The sequence below is a fragment of the Rhinolophus hipposideros genome (assembly GCF_964194185.1).
Source record: "Rhinolophus hipposideros genome assembly, chromosome: 4".
Lineage (NCBI taxonomy): Eukaryota > Metazoa > Chordata > Mammalia > Chiroptera > Rhinolophidae > Rhinolophus > Rhinolophus hipposideros.
This window is the reverse complement of record NC_138050.1, coordinates 1661380-1677304: the sequence shown is the minus strand read 5'-3', so window position 1 is coordinate 1677304 and position 15925 is coordinate 1661380. Positions and strand designations below refer to the sequence as shown.

The 15925-nt window shown below is 38.2% G+C and overlaps 1 protein-coding gene across 14 annotated transcripts in view; it reads right to left on the bottom strand.

Annotated features, from left to right (window-relative positions):
- Positions 1-767: 767 nt before the first annotated feature.
- ZDHHC20 (zDHHC palmitoyltransferase 20) overlaps positions 768-15925 on the bottom strand; it is a 51443-nt gene continuing 36285 nt past the window's right edge. For 2 of the 14 annotated variants that reach the window (XM_081045475.1, XM_081045474.1), the window contains 7 exons: positions 15036-15071; positions 13928-14060; positions 10019-10145; positions 9022-9111; positions 7361-7476; positions 6192-6269; positions 3051-4766 (listed from right to left, as the gene is read on the bottom strand). In XM_081045475.1, the coding sequence (XP_080901601.1) occupies positions 6232-6269; positions 7361-7476; positions 9022-9111; positions 10019-10145; positions 13928-14060; positions 15036-15071 (540 nt within the window). In that variant the 3' untranslated portion in view covers positions 3051-4766; positions 6192-6231. Of the gene's footprint in view, positions 4767-6191; positions 6270-7360; positions 7477-7828; positions 7874-9021; positions 9112-10018; positions 10146-13394; positions 13632-13927; positions 14061-15035; positions 15072-15925 lie in introns of those variants that run through there. The other 12 variants (XR_013993171.1, XR_013993170.1, XR_013993166.1 and 9 more) reach the window with 12 other exon arrangements.

Genomic DNA, 15925 nt, shown 5'->3' with positions numbered 1-15925 from the left:
TCCCATTCAAAAGTGACTTCTGAATTAAAAATTACATTCAAAAAGAGCTAAGTTAAAACCTTTTTGAATAAACCAATGTATATACCTCTAACCCATGTAAATTAGTGTTGTTACTTTGAAAGAATACTTATCTTAGATGCAGTCACCCCAAATTATTAGCCAAACCTCATTCTCTAACAACACTTTTAACACGTTTTTGAGAAAAATAAGTCATTTTCACTTGGTAAATACCACTGTTCAGACTGAGTCCGAATTGTTCCAAGATTTGTGCCTGAGAAGTCGCAAACCCAAAGAATACCCCAGGTGGCTGAGTGCAGACGTAGGTTTGAGACTCGCTGACCAGGGAGAGTCTCTGGTGGCGGCCGGCGGGAGGGATAGCGCTCTGCACGCAGGTGGAGAAGCAAGGTTATGTGGGGCCAGCAAACAACGAGTGTTCCATGGGACAGTCATATGGCAGGTCCTGCTGGCCTGCCCTCATGCACATGGCATCCAAGAAGCCAGGAGACCTGACTGCAGCCAGCTCATCTGGCTGTGGGCCAGGTCCCTACAGCCACTTCATAACAAGAACAACAACAAAAGACTGTTTAAATACAGGACTTCATTTTCATTTCTTTATTAATAAAGTAATTATGATTTTTGGAAAAAAGTTTAAAATGTTCAGCCTTCAGGTTAACGTAGGTTAGGTCATCCAAAAGACAAAGCAAAGAATTAACATTGAGTCATGGTTCAGGGTTATACCTATGAGAAACAAATACGAGACGATGGGACTTGATAAGTAAAGACAACCAAAGTACAGTTTATTTCAAATTTGTTTATATAAAAACTTATTAAAGATCACTTTAAAATAGTGTCCATCTTTTCTTTTAAGTGGGCATACTCATCTGCAATCACGTACAAATATAATAAAGTTGACTAATAGCCTTCTCAAGGTTTTAATATAAATACAAATCCTTGCTTTATATAACCCAACAAAATGATATAAAGTGAACTCGTTAGAAAAATATGGACCTTTCTGGATCTATACTGCGTTTTTAATTTAAATTGGAAAATACAGTTTAGATTATATGAAACACGGATTTCAGACTTATGTATTACCTATACCTTACAGATTATTAGATATGGTCTTTATGTTGGCTGAAATGCAAAAATATTAATTTCTTAACAGATTAAAAATACTTTCCATTGATAGCAGTGCTAGTCCTAGAACAAAACGTAAGCTACACATATTTGTAAGTCACTGTATTCAGTGTCCCCAATATGTAGACCCTAACACCAAGCCCTTAATATACACTTGCTTTAAAGATTACTGAATGGAAATCTCTCATGTCTGATGATCTTGAATTTAAACAATCCTGTAAACAAGGTCAAAATCTGCTTCGAACAGAAATAAAACTCAAGTAAACATTGCATATTTGATTTAAACTAACCTTAGTTAAATTAACTTAGGACACATTGAATCATAATCATTAAATATGCAATACATCATTAAATATTTTAAAATCATCCGTATGTAAAGATGACTGAACTCTGTAAACGTGTTCCTGTTTAGTAACTACTCTACCACAGCTGCTCTTTGGTTTGGCGGAGTGATACTGGCTGGATGCCTCAGGTACTGAATATTCAGGTAAGTTTATAAGCAGGGAAAACCAATCTCCTGTCTACATTTGTTTTTTAAAGGCAATGGCAAGACCTCAAATTCAACTTTATTTTCCTTAAGTATCATCACATCTGTTCAACTGTTTGAAGGACCAAAACAGTACCAATAAATTCTCACAGGGCTTCATTTAGACCTTTCTCCCCAGAATGCTAGCTAATCAATACCAGCTGAGATACCAGAGGAAGCCTTTCCCTGACCCCCACACCACTGCAATACGGATGAGTAAACCCAGTGGAACAGTATTCAGAACGTGGCAAAATGTTGGCCATAAATTAAACCAAATGTAACCAAAAAAAAAAAAAAAAAAAGTCTTTCACTGAAAATGTCCAAAAAGTGCTACTAAACTTTTTTTAACATGCTACTAAAGATGATGTTAAATAAGGGTAATGAAAAGAACCGAGAAAGATTCCAACACCACAAAAGTGCCTGAATACATTCAAGGGGAAACTGTTTGCTAAGTGCTTAATCAGGTGTGTGCATGACCTTTTATCTAAATGTAGAAATGCTCACAAAAAGTACCAGGAGAACGTTTCTGAAAGCAGTAAGTTTAAACACTGTTTCCTTATAATATGTGAGCTGACAAACTGAAGTGATGTTTTCAGTTGGTAACTGATATCCCTTAAGAAGTCTTATACTTAAATGTTTCCTAGAATCAAGATTATTAAGCTACAGAGTTAAAATAAAGGTAGACGAATCAATATTCTAGTTTTCCAAACTATATTTTCAAAGCTAATGCATTCCTTTGGTTCAAAGGGAAGAAAAGTTAATTCCTTTTAAAATCTAATATTAGTATTAGCCAATGGAATTAGACAAATCCTACAAATTCTAAACCTGGAATAGTTGACTATAAAACCTGTGCGACATTAGAGCTATTCCCTTGTATGCTGTTTGGCGTACAGAAGGTACTCCAAAAATATTTGTTAGATGAATAAAAAATGTTATTTTGCAAAATTAGAAATTGAAGAATGTTACAGGTTATCCAGTCCAACTTATTCCTAACACCCCCTCCCCATAATCCCATTTTACACATAGGTAAACTATAACCTTTGATACTTATAGACGCTGGTTAAGATTTGTCTCTATCCACTACTAGAAGGAAATGAATTATTTTGAGTTGTGTGTGCATATTTGACTTAAAAGTATAAATATTTCTACACTGTTTGTCCTTTATATGATACTGTATTTTTCTTTAGAATTAATGCAACATTTCTTGCCACTTAGACTGGATTTCAAAAAGAAAAGGGTGTGTGGGCAGAAAGAGGTTACCGTTAGGAGGTCAGATTTACTATTTTGCATTTAAAGAGTGGCATCCAGTTGAAGTTTTATGAGTATCCGGGGCAAGGAAACACAAAGATACATATGTTTTCTTTTTTGATTTTTTGGCTTTTTTTTTAGATAAACCTAAAATAAGATTTGAATAAAATACAACTGACAGTTAGAAAAATAAAGAAATGGATATGCCATTCTAATTTTTCTAATATTTTGGTTGATAGAGAGATGCTTGGAAGTATTCCACATGAGAGCTGGCACGTCCATGAATGTTATAGAGAAAGTGTCCACAGGGGAAAGCTGGACTGGATGATGTCTTTTGGGACCCCTGCAAGGCTAAGAGACTGAAGTTTCAAATGACTTCCCAGGTTAGAATTTCTTTCCTGAGAGCAGTATTATTCTAAGGAGTTTCACCCGTTCAAATTTCATTTCAAGTCACTGATTAAGGTGTTAATAAATTACTGTAAAAGTTTTGAAGTAATTTTTCATCAATACCTAAATTGAGATCTGATCCTACAGACCTTAGAACTAAAATATTTTTAACAGCTTTTAATAGCCTGCCTATCATTCTCTTTACTTTTCTTCTAGCCACTTCTACCCATTCCTACTGTGTCCAATATTTCCACAGCACATATACCTTTGCGTTTCCCTGCCCATATACTCATAAAAATTCAACAAAAAGGTAATTTAAAAGCAGACAGAAACAGGCTGGCCCGGTGGCTCAGGCGGTTAGAGCTCCATGCTTCTAACTCCGAAGGCTGCCGGTTTGATTCCCACATGGGCCAGTGGGCTCTCAACCACAAGGTTGCCGGTTCAATTCCTCGAGTCCCACAAGGCATGGTGGGCTGTGCCCCCTGCAACTAAAGATTGAACACGGCACCTTGAGCTGAGCTGCCACTGAGCTCCCAGATGGCTCAGTTGGTTGGAGCGTGTCCTCTCAACCACAAAGGTTGCCGGTTAGACTCCCGCAAGGGATGGTGGGCTGCGCCCCCTGCAACTAGCAACGGCAACTGGACCTGGAGCTGAGCTGCGCCCTCTGCAACTAAGACTGAAAGGACAACGACTTGAAAAAAAGGCCTGGAAGTACACACTGTTCCCCAGTAAAAGTCCTGTTCCCCTTCCCCAATAAAATCTTAAAAAAAAAAAAAAAAAGCAGACAGAAACAAAAATATTTCTTACACTGCCAAGTTTCCTTGAGACCTTGGGCATACCATTATGAATTATACAAATTATACAAATGTGCTACATGTTTTAAATCATTACATTTAGATATTTTAATCCTTGAGTGTTACTGTATAGCCAACAATAAAAAAATCTTTATTAAAAATGCTGAAAAGTTTAAAACAGTAATTATAAATTAGCAAACACCCATTTTTCAAAAAGCAGTTCTGTTCTTTTCCTTATACAGTTCAGCAACAGGAATTTGGACTCACTTCTGGCTACCACCCTGCCCTAGATGTACTTCACTCAGACAAGTTTTCAGCTTGTTCCAGGAGTGAAAATTTATATGGACACTAAGAAACAACTCTGGTAATGTAATCAGGTATTAAAAAGTACGTATGCCATGTGAACATGTGATTTGACAGCTCCTTATAGCATCTCACAACAGGCAAGTGTTACTTGCAAAGTAAATGAAGTCACTCTTGTAGCTGTAAGCCGTGTTGGGCTTTAAGATGAAGGCATCTTCGTGCTCTGCATAGGGCTTCTGTGGGCCCCGATGTCTGTACAGACTTCCTTTCTGAAAAAATGTATCTTCCGTTACGCTTCAATTACTTCCTTCCATTGATCATCTTCTTGCAAGTAATACTGAAAATATCAGTCATAACATGTTTTTATAAACCTGTAAAACCAGACGCAATTGAGTTACTGGTTAAAACTTGATTTTCTATTTCAACAAACACGGTGTATTCAGTGCTGCTGTGGGCTAAGGTGTAAAGCTGCTACTCTAGTAAGACACACAGGAAATACTTTACACGATATGCTGTCATAATAACAAAGAGTTTTGTAAGCAGAAAGTAACGGCAGCACCCAGAAGAGCATTTTACAAGAGGCAGGTTCTCAGAGCTGTTTCCTGCTGCTCACTGGGGCAGGTGTCAGGAAACAGCTCCCCGCACACTGCTGTGGAGCGCAGGCTGGTGCCCACAGCCACTGTCTAGGGATTGCAGCCAGCCTGGTGCTCAAGCAGCACAGGTACCAGCCACTGTTCCATCTATAGGAAGAAGCAGCGAAGCTAAGACCGAGCACCCGTCTGAGGCCCACTGTGGCCCACAGCCATGTTCTCAGAGGCACTGACCGTGGCTGTGACCAGGGCTCCTGCTGCTGTCTCCGAGTGCAGCCTGCGCTGCCTGACAGCAACCCCACCTGCATGCCTGTGTTCTGCGTCTGTCCAGGTCTTAGGCTCTGCCCGTAACTCGGACCCCTGGGCTCCAGGTCCCTGCACAAACTGAGTGCTCATGACGAACACCGAGCACAGCAGCAAAGGCTCCCCTGAGACTGCAGATGACAGCCCTTTGAAGAAATGCACTCCTGACATGGGACCACAGAAAGAACGAACGGGCTAAGCTTGTGGTAGCTCCTTACAGAGCACTGGTAACCAGTAAACACCACAGGGAGTTTGCAGACATGAAGTGTCTTCACCAGACGCTGCGGAGCCACTGAGCTCAGCTCCTGATTCGGAAACAGACAGCTGCCTCCTTGCTTTAAAGCATCAGGGGAGAGACCTGCTACCCGCTGCACTTCAACTCCAGGCTCTCCAGCTCCCTCACAGCTCACAATACGTCCTGTGTCTGCTCACCCTCGTCGGGCACACAGATAAAGAACAGCGGGTCTGTGCTTTTGACCACAGCAAACCGCTCTTTGCCGCACTGTTCACCAAGTAAATAACATCACTGAACCCCTTAAGTCTGTTACCAGCCTTTAATTTTAGTCACTATTCTCTAGATCAAATTTCTTCAATAGTCGGCAAAAGTCACTTTTTTTCTTAAATTAGTAACATACTGCTTACTGAAAAGGTTAGTTGTTCAGATACCAATCCTAAACAATTCTTACTAGTTTCTTCATTAATCTACCAATAAATATTTACTAAGATTGAGCTAGGATTGGTAAGATTAATGGGATTTAGGCTGATACCTTCCAGTCTCTCCTGAACTACCTAGTTTTGCTGATGTAACTCAGAGTGAAAAACTGAATTGCAAATTGTTTTGAGATGATGAAATATGCAAATAAACTGCATTTGTTCAAGGAAATTACCTTTGCACTGTCTTACCTTGCTCTTAGTCAATTGGTTAGTTATGAACAAGTGGAACTCAATTTTCTATGGCCACTGTAACATGGTTATTTGTCCCTGTAAGCACACAATTATATGACATGACAAAAAAAAAAGTATTAAGTTTCTGGCTAAATAGCACAATTGATGATTATAGTAAAAGCAACTCTGAGGAAAGCACTAAGTAAGTTTATGGTGCCAACCACTTATCCTCTTGTCGAACCCAGAGGTAGGTAAAGCAGGGCTAAGAGTTAAACATCCCGTTTTACGCCTGTTTTTGTGAAAATGTCCACTGGCTTTAAAGAGGTTTGGCAGCGACAACTAAGAATCCACAAAGCAGATCTTTCCCTTGACCTCACACAAGGGCTCTACCGACCCTAATGAAATCCCAATGACACTAATTTTAAAGATTAATTTAAAGGCTGCTAAAACCCAACATGACAGAAAAATCAGAAATTCTTACAGCAAGTTTTCAAGTTTTAGGATATTTCCTAGATTTAGTACAAACTGATCTGAATGTCCAAATTACATTTCTACAGTGCCAGATGATAATGACAATGTAATGTCATTACTATTATTATTAAGAACTACTACAGTTATACCGCAGACTGTAATGCTAGTAAGTGGCCAGACTGTTGTAAACCAAGGTCTGACTCAAAAGCCCACTTCTATCTTATCAACTGTTCTATAATGCATCCATAATTCATGAAATGATTAAGTAATCAAGGAAAGGTGAAAGTATATTCAGATGCATTCCTTTTATAATAAGGCAGCAAAGAGTATAATGCTTTTCAAAAAGTTATTTTCAAACAAGCAATAGCTAGGTCCTTAAAGAACAACCTTGTTAAATGTTATTCAGAATATTATGATGCCAAAAGAACTTTATATGTCTGAGGTAAAGAAACGCATGGATAGGTAACAAAAACCACCCTGACTGTGAACAGAACAGACAGAACAGAACAGCAGAAGCCAGTACACTTTCGCACTCAACCTGCTTCTCCAGAAAAGATACCAGTAAACAGCAACACCCTGGATATACGATACTAATTAAAAAGTTTCACATTTTACTATTTTAAAATAGCACATTATTTTGATTTTTACACATTTACCAAATCTGATAATTTTCATTTTTACCACCAGAAGCAGTGTTTCCCGATAACCAGTATTACCTGATCTGACAGTGCCTTCCTCAGATCCATTCTCTGTCCACTGACATTCACTGTCCAGCAATCGGTTTTTTGATTCACTAAGCGGTCTGATAGGAAAGGGTGGATTTGAGCCAATACTGAAAAGAGCAAATCATTTAGTAAATAGTGTAATGCTCAATTAAGAATACTTAATTAATAAGCAGCAAATTAGTATTCCTTCTCCTAAATACATTAAGGCAACTCATAAGATCTCAGCACTCTGAAAAAATTCTATCTTCAAAAGAAAAATATGCCTCCACCCCCCCCATTAAAAGGCTCTCTAGACCCAAGAATCGGTACTCCAACACTGCCAATGAAAACACTTAGGCAAAAGAACAAAGCTTCCTTCAGAAGCCAGCCTGAAACATTTTTAACATATGTTAATCATGAGCCATACAGTAGCACAAGGAAGGTGAGGGTCTATGTCTGTGGCCAGGACAGAAAAATTACCTGTCATTTCCCAAGTTTTCTGCTTTCTACCTCTGCAGTTTAGATCTAAGGGGAAAAAATGATTTAGTGATTTAGTGTAGACTTATTTTTCTAGCTATAGATCCGGGGAGGGAGGGAATGGAGGAACGAAAGAGGAGGAAAAGGGAACTAATATTTGTTGTGTACCTACTGTGGGCCAAACCCTGTGCTAGGTGCTGTATACACATTATCTCAATTCCCGCAGTAACCCGGGAGATAGGTATGATTATCCTCCCTTTATAGAGTAGGAAATGGAAGCTTACAGAGTTCAAGTGACTTGTTCAGAGCCACAATAAATGTTAGCGCTCTGAGGGCCTAAGGCCTTAGGTTCCAGGTTCTAAGACCTATGTTCTTCCATATTAATGTGACAGCTTGGAATTTATAATCCCTTCTCCCCCACAATTAATTTCTGTAGTAAATAAGTTTCAACTGTTTCACTTTGACAGATCTGAATAACACTAATTTTAGAGAATTTAAATGGTGCTAAAACCCAAAACGATGAAAAAAATCAGAAATTAAGTATCTGTATTTTCTTTAAAATTTCATTTAAGACGAACTATTTCTCTGAATGTCTGAATTAGTTTGCTTGCTGTGCAAAAACTGAAAAAATATCCTCTAAGATGAATGAGAGAAAATTTTATAGTTGTATTTTTGAATTCTTATTAATATTATTTTCATACTGCAGTTAAAAATCTGCTTATCAAAATAAAATGGTGATTAGAACAATGAAGAATTTCTTTGAAGAAATACAAACCAATATAATTAAATCTTGAAAGGATGTCTTAATTTCTAGGAAGATGTCGCATATTTAGGGAGACCATGCATCCTAGTTTCCCCAGACATTCCCAGTTACATGTGACTGTCCTGGTACAACTAATAACAGTAAGCATTCTCTTTCTTACTCTCAGTGTTCTGGCTTAGATAATAAAAGTATGGTTATCCTAAGCTAATTAGGTATATATGCTTATTACCTAAGCATATTTGTTATATAACAATGTAACATAGAATTAGATATAAATTATTACACAGTTAAAATAATTTAGATAGAATTACTGTCTTCCTACCTATACTGGCTCACTAAATTACTACTGTATTTATCTACAAGGTATGTATGTATTTTATATATATGGTTTGCTTTATAATGAATACTGAAAGCTTAATGACAACAAGCTCACCTTCTGGCATATTCATTTTGGTTTGTAACAGAAGCTTGCTCTGGATCCATGCCCACAAGGCGAGTTGGAAAACTGCAACCATCACCCAAACTGCACAATAGAAAATATCAGAACAGTTTAAATCATATTAAATGAAATCAATGTGGTCAAACATAACCCCCATTTTTCAGAGGCATGTTACAAAGAAATCATTGTAACTTGTCATTTCACAGAATTCCTCAGATTTCTAATAAAGAGGGTGATTAGCATCCACTGAAGATAAACCTTTCTTTTATAATTACATATATTTAAAAACAGTATCTTCTATAATACTATATGCCAACTATACTTTAATAATAATTTTAAAAAATGACCTTACCCGACTATTAACATTATGACCCCTATGAAGATTATGACACCTCAAATAGAGGTATTCCAATGTTTGGGTAACTGACCTGCTCGTCACAATCATTTAAGAAATCATAAAGATTCAAACTGAAAATCAAGATGTAAGTTCCACACATATTCATTCAACAGTATTCATTACACAAGCATTTATGGAATGCCTATGATACTCCAGTTACTATTTTAAGTGGTAAAGATCAGGCAGTGACCAAGGAAAAGGAAATCTCTGCCCCCAAAAAGCTTACAATCTAACCAAAGTACAGACAGCTTACGTTCACATTCCAAACACCGAGGCTGTGTGCGACAGTTTACTTCCAGCCAAGATGGATTAACCAGTAACTCGACCTGCTGTCGTAAACAACCAGCAAACTGAACGGTATATACAAGAACTGTTTTCAAAGCAGTTAGCACAGAACTGTGGTCTGTGACAGAAGAGAACCCGATCAAGTGAGGCCCAGACTCTGCCAGGCCAGGAAGAAGACAGGCGGAGTAAGGTGGTGTCACTGAAGAACGTCACAATATATCACAGTCTCTGAATCTTAAGACATTTAACCAGAGAGGCAGAGACTATCACACATTCCATAATTTCTGAGACCTGCATTTTATAAATTACCTTGAAAATATTGGAAGTAGCCAATATTTCTTTTCATCGCCAAAGACTTGTCTCCAATTTTTACTGTATCCAAGAGAGAACCCGTTTCCATCCTGTCCGTATGAAAATGTGGGTGCACGGAATGATTCTGTTATGTGTATATACATGAAAAAGAGTTAATCTATTTAAAATTATCGGAGCAATAAAAGTACCAATTTTCTTGATTTATATCATTGATATCAAAAGCTATAAATATAATTTAAAATGAATATTTGTGACAATTAAAAATTTCTGAAACCTATTTCAGAAAAAATATCACTTCTGAGTATTTCATGACCCTTACAAAATGAAAATGTCAAAATAATTATCTAATATTACTGAAAATCTTCTAAGTGTGTTCAATGTACCTTGTTTTTCTTTATTTCAATATTCTAACTCTTACAACTTCACTCACTCATTTTTGTGAACTTCCACTATGTGCCCGATGGCACATTACCAGGTATTTGGGATCCAAAGATAAACTAAACTAGATGAAATTTTTACCGAAGAACCCAAGTCCAACAAAAGTACATGTGACCGATGTATGTGTATGTGTTGGAGGTGTTGGGGAGGTGAAATATGGAGGAGGTGATGCTTGAGGATGACCTTGAACAGTGAGTAACAGGTGAGGAAGCAGATGGTATTAAAGACCATTATTTCAAGCTTGGTTATAAAGTGATGTAGAATGACGGTTAGAGAAAGATTTAAGTTTCACAGGATTTTTTTCTTTATTTAAAAATAGAATGCATTTCAGCATGTTTTAGAAGCTAAGGATAAGAAGAAGCCAGGGATAGACTGATGGGGAAAAGTTGGTAATACAGAAAAATAATGTAGAGAGGCAGAAAAAATGGCGGCATGAGGTGAGCCTCTGTAGCGCTCCCCTGGAATTTACAAGGAATTGGACAACAATAACTCCACAAAGGACTCCCTGCACAGCAGACAGGCAAGATGAAGAGGCCCACTAATGAATTCACCTCCAGGTGGGTGAATCGTGTGGGCGGGAGAGGAGGGAAGGGAAGGGAGAAGTGCGGAGACGGAGCCGGGGGGGGGGGGGGGGGGGGGGGGGGGGGGCGGGCGCAGGACACAGACCTAGCTCAGTGCTCAGAGCCCGCTGCTCCCGGATCTTCCGCAGCTGCGGGAGAGGGAAGGACTCGGACTGCTAGGGCTCCGCTTACATAAAAGTATGTAAAACTTGATGTTAGAAAATCTAGAAGAAATGGGATGGCCCAAGAAAAGCTCTAAAGATTAACCTTAGATATTAGAAAAGACATCTTATCCTCATTAAGTTAGAGAGGGTGACAGTGACGGGTTTGAAAGTAGAAATGTTATGTGAGGTTATAAAGGTGGGAAGGTAAGAACTTACTTGTGACGACTTCTAATTCTTCTATGAAGGGCTCACAAAACGGGTAAGAAAATTAGGGAGAATGGTGAATATCTGGAAAACTGTTGTGAGTGATAAGGCAAACAACCTGATCAGAAACACATTACTCCCAAATAGAGGTGAGGGCCTCAGTGAGGCAGAGATTTTCAATCTGTAGGCCGAACAGTCTCTGTGGGAGTGAGACTGCCGTCACCAGCTTGCTACAGCCCTGACGCACATGTAGATAAAATGGACAGAGGGAGTAATCCAGGTCATGGGTTAGCACATGCATCATGGGAGAGAGCCCAGGAGCAGGTATAATGTGAGGGTGCTGTCAAGAATTATTAGTCATTTACTACAGTATCTGGAATGGAAAGGGTGGGAAATGAAACTAGAAGGGAAAGAAACACTTGGGAGAAGTGCTGGAGAACAGAGGACTCAGTAATCTAAAAATGGAAGTACATTAAAGTACAAAAAGGGAGAACTGAAAGGATGCAGACTGTGGTCAGACAATGGAAATCTCCAGTTGAAAATTTCAGGGGCTCTTCAGTTCCAAGTGAGGGAAAGGTTCAGTGTTTCATTATGAGAATACCAGCCACCAAAATCAAAGGGAATGCCTGTTAGGGATGAGTAGTGTGACTACAGAAACTCTTTCATGTGGGGGAACTGTCTCAGGGGGTGGAGGTGACAGCTGTGAAGAAGGGTAGAGACAGTACCCCAAAGGACAGATCAGAGCTTCAAAGGACAGGGCACACTACTGCCAGGTGTGGAGGGAGAGGCCGTAACGAGGGCTACGTCCTTCATAGGCAGAAAAATCCATTCAGTCGTTTATAACCACTGAATTATTTAAGGAACTAGAACAGAAAATATTAGCGTACGCTGCACATACAAGAGATTAATGACATCTTGTGAAATTTTTGCTTACTTTATTTACATAACGTTGTAAATGTGTGCACGCACTAGGTCGTGATATAAAATAATACATTTCTTCCTGCAGTTCCTGGCCAGAAATGGTTAAAAAGACTAAAGGTTACAATGGGTCTCCCAGGAAGCGCCCACACGGTTGGGTGGTGACAAGTGGCCCAGTTATGGTTAGGGCAGCCAGCTGCTATTCAGCCCCAAGCGAATGGTGCAGATGGAAAAATGGGCCGCCGTCACCACACTTAGCAGTTTTGGAATGAAGAAATCTACTTTTCCATGTAAAATCTCTAAGTTTTTAGCTGTTATAGAAGATCTTAAGAGCCAGACTTTGCAGGTAGGTTGCATTTTGTCATCTCTGAGTAACGGTAAGGAGATGGCAGGATAGTCTGTGAGGAGGGTAACAAATTAATGGATATAAGGAAGTCTGTTTACATGGAAAAGGGAGGAAGGCACAATGGAACTGGAGAGCGCAACAGTAGAGAGGGAGCTGGGCAAGGAAGGGCACAAAGACCCTTGGCCTGGATGCCCATCACCCCTCACGTGACTCAGTAAGACATGAGATCAAAACAATCCAAATGTGAAAGTGCCCAACTCTCCATCTTTCTATATTAACATCTGTCCCTCCTAATTCTCCGGGCAGACACACAACTTCAGATGGCAGCAGGGCTTTAACTTCCTTACAAAACTCTGCGACAAAGCCCTACTTTATATCCTGGTACATTAGCTGAGACTCAATATTTCAGTTATAGCAGTGGTGCTGCTTACATGCCAATAGCCCATCTGAGCAATACCACATCAGTGTGTAAGAAAGGTCTGTCTGATTATTTGAACATCTCACTGAATTTTTTCCCTGTACTTTCTCTTTTTTTTTAATTAAAATTTATTGGGGTGACAGTGGTTAGTAAAATTACATAGGTTTCAAATGTACAATTCTGTAATACATCTATATATCACGTGTGCTCACCACCCAAAGTCAGTTCTCCTTCCATCACCATATGTTTGATCCCCTTCCCCTGTACTTTCACTTTAAAATACTGGCAGAAGAAAGACATCAATGGTGATATTTGTGATACAATATGTAAATTTCACTGTCAACTGACACAAAGATGGAAATGATTAACCATGTCAAAAAACAAACCCTCAGCCTCAATCATATGCCAGTCAACCGTGTAATCAATTGTGGTAAAAAACATGTTTTCACTTACAGAGAAAAGTGTATTAAGGATTTCAAAATTATTTTGTCAATCTGAGAATGAACTGCCTCATAATATGTAAATCTACTATCCATCTTCCATAGACTGATTTTTGAAGTCACTGTGAGAATGCAGGAAACAGCTTTTATTAACATTTATAAAATATGGTCACTTCTATATTTTTATATACAATGCACTACTGAAAACATATATGTAAGTCAATCTCACTTCTTCAACCTTCTTTAAAATAATGAAGCTTTCCATTTATATATGCCCATTGTTCCTATCCAGTCACAGTGAATTTTCCTACACAATTATTTTACATTTCTTTATCATGTGACATTTATCCTTCTTTAGATTTCATATTCATTTATGCTCATTTTCCTAAACAATTATGATTTATTTTAACCTATTTACCTATTGTTGTTCTGTTTTTTCCAACCAGCCAACAGTGGTAGCTGAAGAGTGACAGGACGCTGATAAAGAACATTGTCGACACAAAGAAAAGAAAAAGTACGTGGAATTTGGCACGTGTATCTGGGAGTTCATTCTGAGGAAAGAAAAAAAAAAGTGTTAATGTTAAAGACAGTTAACCTCTAAAATATACTTATTATTTGATTCTTACTAAAATTGCTGAATCCACCAAAAAAAGTGCCAGATATGAAGAGTAACAGAATAAATTAGATAATATATCCAAAAACATTACCGGAGTCAGAAAATTTGTATTATCAAAGGACCTTGCTTAATAAAATGTCAGAGCCATTTAAAAAATTGCTCTTAAACATTTAAAATTTTAGCAATACTTTTAGTAATATAATTAAAAAATGGATTCTTTTAGCCAACATTCTCCATCTATACAAGCTTTCCCCAACATCAGGATACAGAAGGGTTTTTCCCCACCAATGCTAAAAGATCTGTTATTTTAATTATAGATGCTATTAACCAGAAACTAATTGTGATAAATTTGTTTTTGTACTTTCCTAATCTCTATTTTTGGAACAACACTGCAAATATACCCACCCCTTTACCTGCTTCAATTCCTACCTTTTTTTTCCTCCCTCCATTCCTACAGAACATTTTTTAGCAATTAACAATTTTGGGAAATAAATTTAACAACAGGTATTAGTGAATGAAAACAGGTTCTCAGTTACCCATTCTTAGGGCTATGTTCATTTCAACAGAAGCAAAGTCTTAACCTAGAAGAAACGAGTATCTATCGATAAAAGGAACCTTTTCAGTGTTAGCTCTTAAAATAAAATCACATAGGGAGATCACAGACGCCACTAGAACCTGAGGTGGTCCTGCTTGATTTAAACACTGTTTACAGGTGAAAAGGAAGACTTTTAGAATTGCATAATTCTGATATTTATCTTTTTCTTCTCTCCTAAAGTTACCACAATACCTTTTAAATACATTAAATAATTCTTCTGTCTCCCCATCTTGTGAAGCAAATGAGTATTATACAGTATATTCACTATAAACATCATGTAAGAGACGAGAATGTCATGACAATAATATATTTTACCTGTGGACAACTCTCTGTAGACTTCCTGCGGCAAAGCTTGTACAAATAAAGACAATGTATTAAGAAACCAATTCTTACACAAAATTTTCCTGAACACTCATTTTATAAATCTTGTTTTGAAGGAACACTAAGTTGTTGCTCTCTAAAAGTCACCAACAACATTTTCTCAAAAAATGCAAAATAGAAAATGGACAAGAACACTTCACTCTTCAAGCTCGTTTTAGGTATACTTTACACACGTTTGCACTCAGTTTTTAAAACAGATGTATATCTAGGATAGAATAAAATTAATATTTTTCAGAAAATACCTTTTTTACAAAACTTCTGATCAGCAGTTTCTAAAAACCAGATCTGACAATTTGTTACCACGTTCACGGCTATTGCAATGGCCTACTCAGACGAGGTGACCTGCCCCATCGGTCTAGTTTCAGCTCAATCAGAGTAACACTTCACAAGTCAGGTCACGTCACTCCTCAGCTCCCACTTCACTGGGCAGTAGCCATGGCTCTGTACCATCTGGGCCCATCTCCTGGACTTCCGACAGTCTCACTCCTGTTCATCTCCTTCAGCTAGGGTTTCCAGGTGGGAATTCTCGCCCATTCTCAGGAATTTTTTTTTGCTTTCCCATTCCCAAATCCTGAGAAAAGTTGGTCGGGAAATTGGGAAAATTGGCTTCTTGAAGCCAGTAATACCCACAATGGGAAATAAATGTACTACTCACAATATATCTCTTAGACATTTTTCCAATTTATCGCTAGGGTTTCTGGGTGGGAATTTCCACCCATTCTTGGGAATTTTTTCGGCCTTTCCATTCCCGAATCCCATGAAAAGTTGGTCGGGATTCCCCAAATTAATTTTCAAAACCCCGTGGCCATCTTGAAATCAGGAAA